Raw genomic sequence first — 18,758 nt, 5'->3', positions numbered from 1 at the left:
GGAAATATAATAATCCCTTAATATCACATTTATTGATACATTCATTGCATATTGCTATGGTTTATATTTTGTGTTAATTATTTATTGAATAAAAATAATTTTGTTTAATTATCATTCAATACCAACTTATTTATACTAGAAAAATTGAATGTATTCCCGAAAGTTGAAGAAAACTAAAAATATCTCCGAAAGTAATAAGTTTAGATATAGGGAATGCGCTATATAAAAATGGAAGAGTATAATAAATACAATATTTTTGAAAAATAAAATATAGGGTGATCCATTTAAAAAATAGAGAAAATCGTAATTTTGTTTTGTAGTTCACCCTGTATACAAACATTCGTCAATGATTTCAATTGGACTTAATTTAAAAACTACAGTATATTATTTATCTTACTATATAAAACAAATTATTGTCTATGAATTACTTCTTTATATACAGGGTGTTAATCTCATAGGGATTTCGAAATAAAAATGGTCATAACTTGTTAAATACTCTGTATAGTAACGCAAAACCCTATATTATATGAACAAGAATTATGAGGGGAATATAAATATGAAAAAATATATAGGGTGTCCCATTTAAAAAAATATATGTTTGATATACCACGCTGTTATTGATCACCCTGTAGAAATGGACATATTTTCCAAGCGTGGAGAATATCATTGCCTACATTTTTTCTAAATAACTTTTTTCGATATTCTATACCGTAATGGAATTATCGACCGATCCCGCACTAAAAACTCACCCTGTATATCAAGAATAGAGACTTCGAGAAATCCCAAATATGCAAACATGCCTGGGATAACGAACACAGAGTACAATCTAAATATGCATGAATAATCATGAAAAACAAACATGAAAAAGAGAAAAGTAATCGACAAACAATAATTAGTTATTTAAAAATGTAATTTTCATTACACCCACAATTATGGCTTAATCCCATATAATCATATTATTTAAATTATAGATGCCTCAAGAAATCAATTTCAGAAACTTGAAAGATATTATCCCTGTTTATAAGATGGTGCCCGAATGGTTCTCAAGAAATAGAGATATCACGCTCTCAAAATAATATAGGTTAGATGCCTAATATATGAGTGATGGAATATCCCTATATGCGGAAGAGAACCTCGGGGAAGATCAACAGTAGATCAGATTTTCACTATTATACAGGGTGAGTCACCACTAACGGGACGAAAGATTACAGCGAAATGGTAAGATTTGAAAAAAAAATTAAATTAATAGTTTGAAAGTTGATCAAAGCTACATTTTAAAATTATTTTGAAATATACAGAGTGTCCCAATAAATGGCGGCGTATCAAAGTTATATTTTTTCTTATGGAACACCCTATATTTTATGTACAGAGTGTTCTGAGTTGTGTTGACTTGTCTTAAAATGTAGGGTTTTAAAAAAAAGGCTTATTCTCAAGTTATTTAAGAAATTATAAAAAAATTACTTTTACATCTAAATAGTTGGATATTGTTTGAATGTATTCCATGATTGATTATTACACATTTATTTACAGGGTGCTCAAAGTTTACAGTTTCATTATTGGATTATTCAATGTGTCATATGATGCTTATTTTAAATGGAACACCATGTATATTAGTAAATAATTATACTAAACAATTTTACCTCTTTCGAATGGTATATGGATGTCCTATACATAGGTCTCATAGTTTTTGCGTAATTTACAATTATTTAAATTCTTAATCTGTAAATCGATTTTAAAACAAAAGATGTAGTTAATTAATGTCATTGTATCGCATTGTTATTTTATGACAGTACGGTCTGAATTATCTTATAATGAATGTATTCCATTATTGATTATTACCCATTTATTTACAGGGTGTCCAAAATTTACAGTTTCATTATTGGATTATTCAATGTGTCATATGATGCTTTATTTAAATAGAACACCCTATATTAATAAATTATTATACTAAACACAGGTTCCTCATTCGAATGGTATATGGATGTTCTGTAGCAGTCATAGTTTTTCCGTAATTTACAATTTTCTTAAACGGTAAATCGATTTTAAAAATATTTATTTTAGAGTCACTCTCGATTTTTAAACCCATCATCTTGGCATAGTTGGTATAAACGAGTGTAGTTGTAAATAAAAATGTATAGTTTTAGTTGCTGATCTGTAAAATATTTTTTTTCGTTATTGAAAATAATTAAATACATAACGAAACAAAGAATTTTATTAAAACAAATACATAAATAATACAAAATGCACCACAACTTATAAGTAAAAAATTATCAGTTATGTAATATATGTTAAAAATGTTTGCTTTCTTGTGCAATACAACAAGCGATTCTATCTTCAAATGATTTGCTTACATTATTTAACATAGGTGGTGTTATAGACGCAAAAGCGTTCGAAAGTGTTAACTTCATATCATCTGGAGTAATAGCAAGTGTAGCATATACAATATTTTTAATATAACCCCATTTAAAAAATCCATTTTTGTCTATCCTGGTGACCTAGATGGCTTTCGTAGATAGCGTGATTGTTCATTTTTAGGAAAAATTAAATTTGAATATCATAAACGGATGTTTTAAAATCGATTTACAGATTAAGAATTTAAATAATTGCAAATTACGCAAAAACTATGAGACCCAGGTATAGGACATCCATATACCATTCGAAAGCGGTAAATCTGTTAAAAATAATTATTTATTAATATACATGGTGTTCCATTTAAAATAATCATAATATGACATGTTGAATAATCCAATAATGAAACTGTAAATTTTGAACGCTCTGTAAATAAATGCGTAATAATCAATAATGGAATGCATTCAACCAGTATCCAACTCTTTAAAGTAAAAGTCATTTTTTTATAATTTCTTAAATAACTTGAGAATAAGCCTTCTTTTAAAACTTTAAATTTTAAGAAAAGTCAACATAACTCAGAACACTCTGTACATAGGTATAGGGAAGCCTTATAAAACTATACCTTATTTTTTGCGGACAATTAAAAATGCAATAAAATACAGGGTGTTCCATAAGAAAAAATATAACTTTGATACGTCGCCATTTATTGGGACACCCTGTATATTTCAAAATAATTTTAAAATGTAGCTTTTATCAACATACAACCTATTAATTTAAATTTTTTTACAAATCTTTTACCATTTCACTGTAATCTTCCGTCCCGTTAGTGGTGACTCACCCTGTATAATTGCTGGAAAATATTTTCACCAGTTGGCAAGCAAGCTTATGACTACATTGTAAGGGATTGTATGGATGGCCATTGAACGTATACGGTACTAAATAAGATTATTAATACTACTAAAATATGTATTGAGACTTACATAGAGACTCACACAGCTAAAACTAAAGCAGGGAGCCATACTTAAGAAATTACCAATGATTTAAAAGAAAGCAACGAATCATCACCAATACTTTTTAACATACTAAAAGTTTCAGCTGAGATAAGACTAAAAGAATTCATAACAAAAGACAATTATTGTACAAAGAATTATAACTTTGTGATAGGCAACACTGCAAGGCACATAACTAAATTTTATATTTAATTTGCCAAGAGGTATCCAGTTTCATTTATCATGATTAAAAGTGTCATACTGATTAGAATAAAAGAATTTGAAGAAATATTTGAAGAATTTGAAATATTTATTGATAATTTTTTTATATAGTGTGTACCAAAAATACGAATATTTCGCGAAATGAACATCGGATCGGAAAAATGAATAATACGTCTTCAATATTTTTCAAAAAGTTATCAAAATTTTAAATAGGAACCTCCATTTTTATTTCATATTTGGAATTTTCACGTAAAAATAATTAACTTTTATTCGAGGCATTTTTTTCGAATTGTAGATAGATGGCGCTATAATCGAAATAAACGATTTATCGTGATAGGTACCTTAGGTAAATTATAGAAACGGTTTAATATCTCGGGAAATGCGCTTCTAATTGAAAAACCAAAAAATATGTGTTTAATATTTTTCAAAAACCTATCCAATGACACCAAACACGACCCCCCTCTACCCCCTGCAGGTGAAGTAGGGGGTAACTTTAAAATCTTAAATAGGAATCCCCATTTTTTATTGCAGATTTGGATTCCTGATCAAAAAGTAAGTCACATTTATTCCAGACATTTTTTAGAATTGTTCCCAGATGGCGCTAATAAATCGTATTTTTTCGATTATACCGCTATCTGTGAACAATTCTAAAAAATGTTTCGAATAAATGTTACTTATTTTTTTATGAGGAATCCAAATCTGCAATAAAAAATTAGTATTTCTATTTAAGATTTTAAAGTTACCCCCCGCCCCTCATCCAACGGGTGGAGTGGTGGACCAAATTCTTATTGCTCAGAATCATGACGACTCGAGTCACATGATGCGGAAGCTAATACCGGGTGTTCACTTATATTTTCCCCCATTTTAACTACATATAACTTCTAACTAAACGGCTCAAGATAGAAATATGCGGTTTTCGCTGAAATGTTTTATTTTAGTAAAAGTTTTGTTTGAATGGATTGAATTTTTTATATCGCTTTCAATTACGAAAAAAATGGCGGATTTTTTAAAAAACGTTGTTGACTTTTTTTCAACGAAACACCCAGTGATTTTTTTTGTAAATTGAAACAACCGTCATTCACCTATCCAGCTATATAAAGTTTTTTAAAATCCGCTGTCAAATGACTGAGTAATTAATTTTTAAAATGAGAGATGAAATGTGGAAATCACATAACAGAATATCAATTTGCTTAGTTATTTTAATCATGTAGCTGTTACATGTTTTATGAAAATGTAAAATTTATTAACTTTGCTGATTTTCTGTCATTGTTGTGTGTTTTCAAGAGAAAATGGTGTTTTCAGACATAGAAAAAGCGAATATTATAATTTATTTTGCTGAAACAAAATCGTTGATTTTTAACTAAAAGACGTTTCCGTACAAATTTTAATATACCACCACCCAGTTCAAAAACAATTAGAAGTTTGTTCCATAGTTTTAAAAACTACGGATCGTTTCCCGGAAGAAAGGAGAAACAGTTAATAATAATGTGTTCAATGATACCATAGCTGTATATGATTTTATTATAGTCCAGGGCGCATCTGTTTTGAGATGGACGTTGAGAGGTGACTCAAATTTTTTTGCAGACATTTCTTGAAATTAACTCATATAATAATAATTGGGTTATCCTCCCACTCAAAAATGTCCGGAACATTGTTTAAATAATCAAAATGTCAAAAAATGAAGAAAAAATTCTATTATTTTCTTCGTTTTTTTATTATAACTCTCAAAGTATTCACTTTCGAGAAAAGTTGTACTGATATAAAAGTTGCGTAATTAAATTTCCTACAATATAGGATTGGTTACAAATTTAAAAAATTGTCACCCTTGTTGCAAAATAGCAATAATTGCGAAAAAAACATAAAAAACAAGTATTTGCATTTTACGTTTTTCAACCATTTATGCTACACTTAGGACCTTCATATTTTACCCAGAAAAACTATATAATATAGTAAAACAATACTGTAAATTTCATTAATATGGGTGCAATAGATTTTGCAAAATAAATTTTGCAATCCAGCTTTCGCAAAAAAAATTAATTTTTTCAAAATGTTGCAGGACTGAAAATAAAGCAGATAGCAAGTTGAAATTTTTTTACGTATAGAAGAATACCGTACCTTTTATTTGCAATTTTTAAAATTAAAATCCATTAACTACCACGGCGTCAGGAATTTTTTTAAATAAACATTAATTTTTGGTGCTACGCGCAGGACAGCGGTGTTCGATTCACACAAGTTGATTTCCACAAAAATTTCTTCCAATCTTTATCTAATATATTATTTTCTTACACTATATTTTGTTGTATTTATTATTTTAATTCCACAAAAATCAAACTAATTTGATTATTGTTTGTGAAATATTGTTTAAACAGTTGCATATGTTTAAAAATAATAAACTTTTATTCTCTAACTTCAAATATCTGAACAGAAGAAAGTTTTTGTCAAAAAAGTGTTATTTCAAAGGACAGAGCATGTGTTTTTATTTTGCAATAAACAAATTTATTTGTCAATCATTATCAAAGGTCATTGGAATGCCCAATCAGAGCAAACTATCCGCTGTCATGCGCGTAGCACCGAAAAAAAAATGTGTATTTAAAAAAATTCCTGACGCCGTAGTGGTTAACCGATTTTAATTTTGCAAATTGCAAATGAAAGGTATGGTATTCTTCTATATAATATGTAAAAAAATAAACTTGCTGTCTACTTTCTATTCAGTCCTGCAAGACTTTGAAAAAATTAATTTTTTTTGCGAAAGCTCGATTGCAAAATCTATTCAACCGATCTTAATGAAATTCACAGTATTGTTTTCTTATATCATAAAGTTTTTCTTGGTAAAATATGAAGGTGCTAAGTGTAGCATAAATGGTTGAAAAACGTAAAATGCGAATACTTGTTTTTTATCGTTTTTTCGCAATTATTGCTATTTTGCAAAAATATTGACAATTTTTAAAATTGTTAACGAATTCTTTATTGTAGGAAATTTAATTGCGCAACTTTTACGTCAGTACAACTTTTCTCAGAAATGAATACTTTCAAAGTTATAATCAAAAAACGAAGTAAAAAATCGAATTTTTCCTTCATTTTTTGACATTTTGATGATTTAAACAATGTTCCGGACCTTTTTGAGTGGGAGGATAACTCAAATATTATTATATGAGTTATTTTCAAGCAATTTCTGCAAAAAAACATGAGTCACCTCTCAACGTCCAAATGTACTAATATTTTTACAGATGCGCCCTGGTCTATTAGAAGATATCCAAAATCGTCAATTAGAAAAATGGCTTCACATTTCAATATGAGTAAGTAAAAAATCAATAAAATTTTGCAATCACTCAAACTAATACCTTATAAAATTCAAATTCATCAAAAATTGAACGAGAGGGACTTCGAAAAACGTGTTTTTATGTGTGAGACATTAACAGACCTTATAAGACCAAACTGCAATTTAATCATGTCTGATGAAGCCACGTTTCACATTAATTGAACTGTTAATCGACATAATTGCAGAATTTGGTCAGTAGAAAATCTACACGAGTTTCAAGAATATGAGAGAGATTCACCGAAGATAAATATATGGTGCGCTGTTAGCAAAAATAAAACCTATGGACCATTTTTCTTCGTCGAAAAAACAGTCAATGGAAATACCTACACAGACATGTTAGAATTATTTTTCTATCCACAGTTAGATGAGGATCTACAAGTAAATGACAATAGAAATGAAACCTATTTCCAACAATATGGGGCACCCTGTCATTTTTCCTTGGTTGCTAGAGACTCCGTTTCCAATCAATTTGGCGACAACTGGATTGGTAGAAGTGGTCCAATAGAATGGGCTCCTAATTCACCCGATTTTTTTGTATGGCCATATGTAAAATCTCTAACTTACAATCCTATACCACAAAATTTGGAAGAAATGAGGAATAATATTCGACATGCATTTAATGCAATAAGGACGGCACATAGGAACATTTAATGACCTGAGTCTCGCTAGTTTTCGTTTGTTTGTTTTTTTATTAAAAATAAATTGATATTCTGTTCTGTGATTTCCAAGTTGCGTACATATTTCATTTTAAAAATTTATTACTCAGTCATTTGACAACCGATTTTAAAAAAAACTTTATACACACACCGGCAAAATTAGCCGAACACCCTAAAAATGGGACATGTTTGATGTCTTGAATTTACTAAACCACTGATCCGATTTGAGTGATTCTTTTAGTATGTTATAGCCTTATTATTTAAGAATATCGTTGTAATAATATTGTTGCTAGACAGGTGAATATCATTTTATACCGGGTGTACCAATCATACTGTGTTTTTTTCTTAAAGTTTGGAACACCCTGTGGAATATTCTAGCATATGTAAAATATTAAAATTAATACTCGATTGTAGACTTAGGCTTTCTTAACATTTTTCTTTTTGATTCATTAACTTATATGAGATAATAAAAAAGTTATGTGCGTTAACAACTATCCATGTTTTTTATCAATAAATCCTCTTAGTAGGGGAGGAAACTATACTAAATTTGCAGATACTCGAGCGTTCTGCGGACCTATTGGATTGTGAAGAGTATGCGCTAAAATCAAAAAAAGATTAAGTTAAGTTTTCCATAAAGTGGGGGACTTTTAATTTTTTAATTTAATTTTCCATTTGAAACAATCATTTTTCTCCGATTATATCGCTATCTATCCATAATTCGAAAAAATGTGTCGAATAAAAGTTGCTTATTTTTACGTAAAGAATCCAAATCTGCAATAAAAATTGGGGATTCTATGTAAGATTTTAAATTAAATCCCCCCCACCTCCGTGGGGGCTCCTGACATCCCACGGAGAGGGGTGGGGTAAATTAAAAATTTTAAATACGAACCCTGCGATATTTCGCGAAATGAACATCAGATCGTAAAACTGCAAAATACACCTATCAATATTTAAAATCTTAAATATGAGCCCCCAATTTTTATTGCAGATTTGGATCCTTAACGTAAAAATAAGCAACTTTTTTTCGCAACATTTTTTCCAATTATTGATAGATGCCGCTATAATCGGAAAAAACGATTGGTGGAAATGGAAAATTAAATTAAAAAATGGAGAGTCCCACACTTTATGGAAAACTTAACTTAACTTATTTTGGTTTTAGCACCCACTCTTCACAATCCAATAGGTCCCCATAACGCTCGAGTAACTGCAAATTTAGCATACTGTCCTCCCCTACTATGAGGATTTATTGATAAAAAGCATGGCTAGTTGTTAAAACACATAACTTTTTTATTTTCCAACATAAGCAAATGAATCAAAAAAGAAAATGTTAAGAAAGCCTAAGTCTACAAAGTTTTTATTTTAATATTTTATATATGCTAGAATATTCCACAGGGTGTTCCGAACTTTAAGAAAAAAACACAGTATGATTTTAACACCCGGTATAAAATGACATTTACCTGTCTAGCAACAATATTATTACACCGATATTCTTAACTAATAAGGCTATAACATACTAAAATAATTACTCAAATCGGACAACAGGTTTAGGAAATTCGATACATCAAACATGTCCCATTTTTAAGGTGTTCGGCTAATTTTGCCGGTGTGTGTATCGCTGGATAGGTGAATGACCGCTTTTTCAATTTACAAAAAAATATACTGGGTGTTCCATTAAAACAAAGTCAACAACGTTTTTTTCAAAAAAAATTTTTCGTAATTAAAGCGATATAAAAAATTCAATCCATTCAAACAAAACTTTTACTAAAATAAAATATTTCAGCTAAAACAGCATATTTCTATCTTGAGCCGTTAGAAATTATAGACAGTTAAAATGGGGGAAAATATAAGTGGACACCTGGTACCTATTATAACAAATGGGGTCAAAGTCAACATTAAGAAAACGGAAACCTTGTGTATTGGAGGGACAAAGAAGTCCATTAAATTAGACGATGGGGTAGAAATTGAACACTGTGATGAATACAAGTACCTGGGCATGAAGATAACTTAAGATGGAACACTCGATGCTGCTGTAAAAGACAGAAACACAGGGTAAAAAAGCCATATCCATGATGAACGGCATTCTGTGGGACCAAACAATATCTATAGCGAACAAACAGCTAATATACAATACCATACTTAAAAGTGTAATCACATATGGCAATGAAGTTTGGCCAATGAAACAAAGAAGAGAAAATGTTGCTAGGAACAGAAATTGACTTCTGGAAAAGAGCAGGAGGCAAATCAAGAAGAGATCGGATACCAAATGAGAGAAAATGAGAAATGATGGGAATCACGCATACAATAATTCATGACATAAAAACAAACCAACTAATATGGTAATTCGACCAATAGCATGATATGGCAGTGATGGCTGGGTCCTGAAAGAAACATCCAAAAATAAACTCGACACATTCGAAAGGAAAGTACTGGAAAACGCAATCTTCAGAAGTCGATACAACAACGAGCTTTATCAACTTTATAAGGAAACATCCCAGTCAGACTTCATTAGAATACAAAGATTGCAATGGGCCGGACAGGTGATCAGAATGGGAGAGGATAGGCTACCAAACAGAGCTCTGAATGCTAGAATGCAGGAAAAGGGACCGGTTGGAAAGCCAAGAAAGCGCTGGAAAGACACAGTAAACAGCGACGCACAGGCCCTTTTAGAAGTCCGTGTATGGAGAAGAGCAGCCACAGACAATCAAGGGTGGAGCCAAAAAATAAAGGAGGCCAAGGCTCAATTGGGGCTGTAGTGCCGTAGAAGAAGAACTAATATGGTACGACCATGTACAGAGAATGCCATATGACAGGATCCCTAAACAGATTTTGACGTGGACACCACATGGGAGAAGGAAAAGAGTAAGACCGAGAAGAAGGTGGAGGAAGGGGATTGAAAAAGAACTAGAGGAAAGAGAAATCCCTCCAGGTCTATAGTTAAACAGAGAAGACTGGCAGTTAGGAATCGGAGGTATTGTAAACCGATAGTAGTAGTATAATAAATATTAAATTAAATACTTACATCTGGCTTAAAAGATCTATCGATGGCTGGTTTTAATAGGGAACGGGTGCCATTTTGCCCTTTAACATCTTTCTTTCTTATTACTGGTGGTGCTTTAGGAATTTCCTTATTAAATGTTGGTTTAGCTGCTTTTCTTGCCATTAGTAACATCGCAGCTTTATCACTATCTAAAACTTCTTTGACCGTAGCCTCGTCTACATCAGGTTTTACTGCATCAACATTATTAACGGGCGGCATGACTACTGTGGTTGTTTCCATGGAGGTGCTCGGATTATCTACTATTGCATCAACTGATGGAGCAGATGTTTCCTCACCCCCTTCTGTATTGAATTCAACTCCCATATCCTCTTCCTCGGATATTGGAACTTCGTGAATTTTTAATCTCATCTGGACTACTGAACCGGCTTCTGGATAAACTATACTGTCTAAATCAAGCAGCTCGTCTATGTCACAATTCGTCTGGCTCAGAAATAGGTGGGAATTGTCTACTGTCGATGGATAACACTCAACAAATTCTTTTAAACCTCCGTTTAATACTACGGGATCTTCTTTGTACTGTCTACCTGTATCCCACTAAAAGATATAAAATTGTTAACACAACTTTTTCGTTATAAGTTTTGCCTGAGACACCAATCTGAACATGATGTTAAAACCATTTAACTGATAGACTAATGTAAACAAAATGTCAACAAAACATCGAGTGAGTAACAACATAACTTAGTCACCTATTTGGTATGTTATAAATTTCTTTCTAAGTAGAGGAGAATAGCTTTGGATGAGGTCATAATAACAGCAAATAAAATTTTAATAATCGAAGAATGTACGAAATGTGGAATTACATAATAATAGGCTATTTATTATGTTCAAAATAAGAGAGCTAAAAGAAACTACAACGTTAACGGGATTTTATTGTCTCCTATGGTCAATGGACCTCTAAATTTGAAAAAACCGCGGAGTGCTACCATTTAAATGGGTGCGTTTTTGAGAAAGGGGTGAATTAGTCCCTAGGCACAGGGCGAATTAGGGTGAGTTCTATGCACTTTTGGTACAGACACGTCTACAGGAAAATTGTTCTAGGTTAAATTTACTATCGAAATATTACATTTTAAAGTCAAAAATATTTTTTTACAAAAATGTATTCAAAAGAAAAGCAAGAAAAAAACACGAAAGAAAGTAATTTTGTTTTTTTGCTACATAACTTTTTTCCACAGGAATATAGGTATAGTCATTGCTTCAGCGAAAAGTAACTTCCACCCTTCCTCTTTAAAACGAAGTTTGGTAAAAGTATCTAGGAATTACAGTTTCCGAAAAATAATTTTTCAAAGTTCGCCGCTCGCAGCATTTTTGGGCCATTTTCCCCATTATTTGGCAAACACTGTTCTGTAACTTTTTGCTACGCATTTCTAGGTATACGCAATGGTACACTTAGTAGAAAGAGTCAATTACCTTTAAAATGGTCTATCGTATAAGGTTATACGGCTCTTTTTAAGTAAGTTATGCTTTTTCAAGGTTTTATACTTTTAATGATTTTTGATATTTTTAATGATTACTTTTTAAATTTCTCATTATGATTTTTTCCCTTGTACATTTAGGTATATATATATATATATATATATATATATATATTCTGGAATAAAAAGGTTATTTTCTTTACTTTAAAATGGTGTACTGGAAAGTACTCTAGGACTATTTTTAAAGAAGATATCAGTAGGATATCCAAGGGTATCCGTAATTTGAGAAAAATTAATTTTTTTTAATTTTTTTTAATTAGAAGAATATAATTGCATATTATAACATAATTTTTAGTTCCAAATAACTTTTCTTAATAACACTTTTAGATATTGTGAAATATAAAGGTACTTTACTGTTGAGCGAAATTCATATTTACAATTCATATTTAGTAACATACTTCGTACACTATTGATACAATTTTATATCTGATGATTGCATCTTAGGTTATAAACTATGTAGAACATTTTATAAGGAATAACTTTTTTTCATAAAGTTAATAATAAAAAAGTTATCCATGTGGTTCCAACTTAGTGGGACCTATTGCATGTGTATATGTCACATTTTGAAAAAGCATATCTTGTTTAAAAATAGCCCTAGAATTGTTTACAATACACCATTTTAAAGCCCAGAAAATAAGACCATATTCGACAATGTATATACCTAAATATACAACAAAAAAAGTTATAATGAGAAATTTAAAACTAATTCTAAAATAATAATATATCAACAATCATTAAAAGTATAAAATTTTTGAACAACCATATCTTGCTTAAAAATAGTCATACAGCCTTCTACAAGACCATTTTAAAGACAATTGACTTTTCTTCCTATTAAGTGTAACAATGCATATACCTAAAGCTACGTAGAAAAGAGTTAGAGAACAATGTTTGAGAAGTAACGAGGAAAATGGGCCAAAATCGCTGTGAGTGGCGAATTTTGAAAAATCATATTTTGGAAACTATAAATTATAGAGACTTTTACCAAACACCATTTTAAGGAGGAAAGATGGAAGTTTATTTTCTGTGAAGCTATGTCTATACCTATATCCCCGTGGAAAAAAGTTATGGGGCAAAAAACAAAATTGCTATCATTCGTGTTTTTTTCTTGCTTTTCTTTTGAATATATTTTTGTAAAAAAAAATATTTTTTACTTTAAAATGTCATCTTTCGATAGTAAATTTAACTTGGAACAATTTTCCTGTAGACGTGTTTGTACGAAAAGTGCATAGAACTCACCCTAATTCGCCCTATGCCTAGGGACTAATTCACTCTTTTTTCAAAAACGCACCCATTTAAATGGTAGCACTCCACGAGTTTTTCATATTTACAGGTCTGTTGACTATATGAAACAATAAAACCAAGTTAACGTTGTAGTTCCTTTCTGAAATGTATAATCAATAGCTTATAAGTACAGGGTTATTCACTATATAGGGTGAGGCAGATAACTGGCCTATTAGAAATATTTAGAGAACTAAAGGCAACAGAATCATGAAAATTGGAATGAAGGGGTTTTGAAGGGTGATCTATTTAATGAAAATATTTTCATCAATTTGCCATTTCCGGTTATACCGGAAGTTGCTTAAAACTTCGTTTTTTTAAATGGGACACCCTGTATATTTTTACATTTTTGGATTCTCCCTTCTTTCTTAAAATATGCGGTTTTGTAATTTTATACAGGGTAGTTTAAAAGCTAATTACGTTTTTTTATTAATTTCGTAGCAACTTTCACACCCTGTAGAACTGTAGTAGTTGGATATCAAAAACTCTATTTATGTTAAAATTATTTTTAATATAGTCTACTATTATTAAAAATTATTAATATAGCAAAATATTAAATTTTAGTACACAGGGTTGGTCGAAACTCGGAATGAGGATTTTCTGAATTTTCTTAAATGGAACACCCTGTATTTTAGTATTGCAATGAAGAGACATTTTATGGTACTTTTTTATTTCTTAAGCATTCTTTATACCTAAATGCTTTAATTTGTGCTTAATTGTTAATCGCGCCAAGAATGTTAACTACGTAGGTATTTTGATAGCTCAACCATTATTGGCAATTTTAAAGATTAGTCTAGATTAATATGTATTTATTTCCGAAAAATTATTTGTGATTGAATATTTTCACGGCCAACCTAATTTCACGTATTTTTTGTTGAAATTAATGTTTGGCTTGAATCACCAATAACTCACAAATTAAAGTAGTTAGGTATAGGGAATGCTTAAGAAATAAAAAAGTAGCATAAAATATCATTTCATTACAATAATAAAATATAGGGTGTTCCATTTAAGAAAACTCAGAAAATACTCTTTCCGAGTTTCGACCAACCCTGTATAGTACAATTCAACATTTAACTATACTAACAATTTTTACAATAGTAGACTATATTAAAAATCATTTGAACATTAATAAAGTTTTTGATGTCAAACTACTACAATTCTACAGGGTGTGAATGTTGCTAGGAAATTAAGAAAAAAACGTAATTATCTTTTATACTACCCTGTATAACATTACAAAGCCTCATATTTTAAGAAAGAAGACATCCAGGAGAATCCAAAAATGTAAAAATATACAGGGTGTCCCATTTAAAAAAACGAAGTTATAAGCCACTTCCGGTATAACCGAAAGTAGCAAATCGATGAAAATATTTTCATTAAAGAGATCACTCTTCAAAACCCCTTAATTCCAATTTTCATGATTCTGTTTCCTTTAGTTCACGAGATATTTCTAATAGGACTTTTATCTGCCTCACCCTGTATTTTGACCCACCTGTAAACTGCTTTGTTTACAGAATTAGAAAAAAATGTAAAATACAAAAGTTATTCGATTTTTAAATTATGATTTTTTGACATATATATCATACTAGTGACGTCATCCATCTGGGCCTGATGACGTAATCGACTATTTTTTAAATGAGAATAGGGGTCGTGTGCTAGCTCATTTGAAAGGTTATTCAATTCTCCATTCAGTAATATAAACATCAAGATAATTATTTATACAGGGTGTCAAATTTTTTTTTTAATTAAATTAATTGACACAAAAAGAATAATATATGTAATTTATTTAATTCAAAATATTTTCTACTGCTGTTAGAAAACAGAATTGAAAGTTTATTGCACAAATAACCATTGCTTTTTGCTTTAATTCAATGTTCAAACTGCCAAGAGGCAGATGGGTGGTAGTTGACCATTGAATTTAAGTGAAAAGTAATGTTTATTTGTTCAATAAACATTTATTTCTGTTTTCTGACAGCAGTAGAATGTATTTTAAATTAAATAAATTATATACATTCTTCTTTTTGTGTCAATTAATTTAATTAAAAAAATTTTTTTGGACACCTTGTATAAATGATTATCTTAATGTTTATATTACTGAATAGAAAATTGAATAACCTTTCAAATGAGCTAGCACACGACCCCTAAATTCCTCTCCCCTTTCATTTAAAAAAATAGTCGATTACGTCATCACGCCCAGATGGATGACGTCACTAGTATGATATATAATATGTCAAAAAATCATAATTTAAAAATCGAATAACTTTTGTATTTCACATTTTTTCTAATTCTGTAAATAAAGCAGTTTACAGAGGGGTCAAAATATAGTGAATAACCCTGTACATACAAAAAATTACGTTTTGAATGCGTTAACCCGATAACAAGTACACCATCTAAAAAAGTCTGTAACTTTGTTGTTCTTTACTTCGCATACATTATTCTTTAATTTTTATGTAATACCAGTGGCGGCTCGTGACCTCAGTATGCGGGTAGGCTACACATATAACGTTTAACAATTAACCTCGCTTTAAATTTTTAATTATCTATAAATCTACACTTACCGGCAGAAAAAACCGCCACCCCCAAAAAATGGGCCATTTTTAATGTCTTGTATTTCCTAAACCTCATGTCCGATTTAAGTAATTCTTTTAATATGTTATAGCCTTATTCTTTAACAATATCCCTGTAATAATATTGTTGCTAGACAGGTACATTGTCATTGTATACAGGGTGTACGAATCAAACTGTGTTTTTTTCTCAAACTTTGGAACACCCTGTGGAATGTTCTAGCTTTTATAAAATACTGAAATTAAAACCCAACTATAGCCTCAGGTTTTCTTAACATTACGTTTTTTGTTTCATTCGCTTCTGTTGGATAATAAAAAAGTTAGACACTTTAACAACTACCCCTGCTTTTCGTCAATACAGGGTGTTTTTAAATAAGTACGGCAAACTTTAAGGGGTAATTCTGCATAATAAAATAATGACAGTTCGCTTTATAAACGTATGCCCGCAAATGCTTTGTTTCCGAGATAGGGGGTGTTGAAATTGTTCTTACAAACTGACGATTTATTTATTGCTCTAAAACGGTTTGTGATATGCAAATAAAATTTGGTAGATTTTAAGAGGTAGTTATTGCGCATTTTTTGGTATACAATTAAGAATTTTAAATTCACCATTGACGTGCATACGGGATATATCTAAAATGTTTATACCCGTATGCACGCCAATGGTGAATATAAAATTCTTAATTGTATGCCAAAAAATGCGCAATAACTATCTCTTAAAATCTACCAAATTTCATTTGCATATCACAAACCGTTTTAGAGCAATAAATAAGTCGTCAGTTTGTAAGAACAATTTCAACACCCCCTATCTCGGAAACGAAGCATTTACGGGCATACGTTTATAAAGCAAACTGTCATTATTTTATCATGCAGAATTACCCCTTAAAGTTTGCCGTACTTATTTAAAAACACCCTGTATTGACGAAAAACAGGGGTAGTTGTTAAAGTGCCTAACTTTTTTATTATCCAACATAAACGAATGAAACAAAAAACATAATGTTAAGAAAACCTGAGGCTATAGTTGGGTTTTAATTTTAGTATTTCATAAAAGCTAGAACATTCCACAGGGTGTTCCAAAGTTTGAGAAAAAAACACAGTTTGATTCGTACACCCTGTATACAATGGCAATGTACCTTTCTATCAACAATATTATTACAGAGATATTGCTAATGAATAAGGCTATAACATATTAAAAGAATTACTTAAATCGGACATCAGGTTTAGGAAATACAAGACATTAAAAATTACCCATTTTTTGGGGGTGGCGGTTTTTTCTGCCGGTAAGTGTATATAATATAACACAGTTCGTCAGTTTAACTTTAAATTATCCAAATTGTATTGAAACACAATAAAAATATAATCGACCACTGATAAATTTTATTCGACAAATAACTATTCACAGATTTATTTCTCGTTGGTGAATTATTACTAAATTAATATAAAATTAAAATGCCCTTCAATAGACCGATCTCAAATTTACCTGTTTATTATTCACTTTTCATAAACAAATTTAAATTGTCCTACCTATTTTTATTAAATACTTAACCTACTAATAACAGCCAAAATAAAAAAACAATTTAAAGCAGCTTCACAACACACAAGAGAAACAACTGATACAATTTTGTAGGCTAGTTCGGCTAAAAGATTCTGTGCCTATCCGCCTGCTTTAAAAATTCGTATAGTCGACCCTCCCGCTAAGGACAAGTTCGCGTAAAGAGAGAGAGATTCGGACGATTCGGTGTTGTCGTCGTTCTATTTCAGGCTACTTTTCCAAGTGCCTGACCTAGGAAGAATATAGAATCTTATGCACTACTACTGATACTACAAGGGGCGTACAATAATTATTATAACTTCGGAGAAATTTTTTTGGATATTTTTATAATAATTTGGATAATTTTTGCTTTTTTATTGTAGGTATTGTGTCAAAATTTATAAATTACAATTTTGAAATAAGTAATCTATATTAATAATTTATATTATTGCACTACATTTGAAGAGGGTAGCGGCGCCTACCTTGCCTTCCCCGACGGGCCGCCCCTGTGTAATACATATACATATTAATTTAGTTTATAAAAAGAAGTGGTAAACCAGGACAACATTATAGTAATCCAGGGAAATAAAGTTTTTCTCAGGATAGAAAATTATGCATCGCACTTAATTATCCAGGCAACTGATAACCTTTTTGTATATTGTAGACCTATAAAAAGAAAACCTACCTGTTTCCTGCCTTGAGTTCGGAGCCGTTTTTTAATTACTAACAATTTAGTACAAAAACGCGATATTTTCGATTTTTTGCACTCCATTAAAAAGCTAAATAGTTGACATAAAATTACAAAATTTGATTGTTCAAAGATTTGATTGTTCTAAATGTTTATAAACAACAAACTTTACAAAATTTAGCATTAGGATTTTTGACTATTATCAATCTTTTTTAATACAATTAGATAACTCTACTACTTTCATTTAGCATACGCAAAATTGCCCTATCTAATATCTTTATTATTTTCTGTCCTATGTTAATGCAAAATACTGGTCTCTGGGATAAACAAATATAATAACCTTTAAAGTAATTAATGAATGGGTTTCAAATTTTGAGGGTTTGGTAAATACACAATATCCAATTTTGGGTGAAACACCGAAGTTCTACGTTAGATTTAATAAATGTTATTAACAAACAATGATTTTCACTTATTTTGCAGTTTGCGAAGCAACAAATTGACTTTATAACTTTCAAAAATCAGAATTTTGAAGCCTTTTCAATGTTCTAAACCAGCGTTTCCCAACGGTTGGGTCGCGTCCCACTTTAAAATCAATTTTTTATACAGGGTGTTTCATTGGGAAACGGAAATACTTT

The 18,758-nt window shown here is 30.5% G+C and overlaps 1 protein-coding gene across 1 annotated transcript in view; it reads right to left on the bottom strand.

Annotated features, from left to right (window-relative positions):
- LOC126878687 (ubiquitin carboxyl-terminal hydrolase 8-like) overlaps window positions 1-18,758 on the bottom strand; it is a 109,399-nt gene that overhangs the window by 54,444 nt on the left and 36,197 nt on the right. Inside the window, exon 6 of the mRNA XM_050641548.1 lies at window positions 10,555-11,127. Within this exon, the coding sequence (XP_050497505.1) occupies window positions 10,555-11,127 (573 nt within the window). The remainder of the gene's footprint in view (window positions 1-10,554; window positions 11,128-18,758) is intronic.

Source organism: Diabrotica virgifera, chromosome 10 (genome assembly GCF_917563875.1).
Source record: "Diabrotica virgifera virgifera chromosome 10, PGI_DIABVI_V3a".
Classification (NCBI taxonomy): Eukaryota; Metazoa; Arthropoda; class Insecta; order Coleoptera; family Chrysomelidae; genus Diabrotica; species Diabrotica virgifera.
Note: the sequence above shows the minus strand (reverse complement) of the source record. Positions and strands in the feature narration are given on the sequence as shown.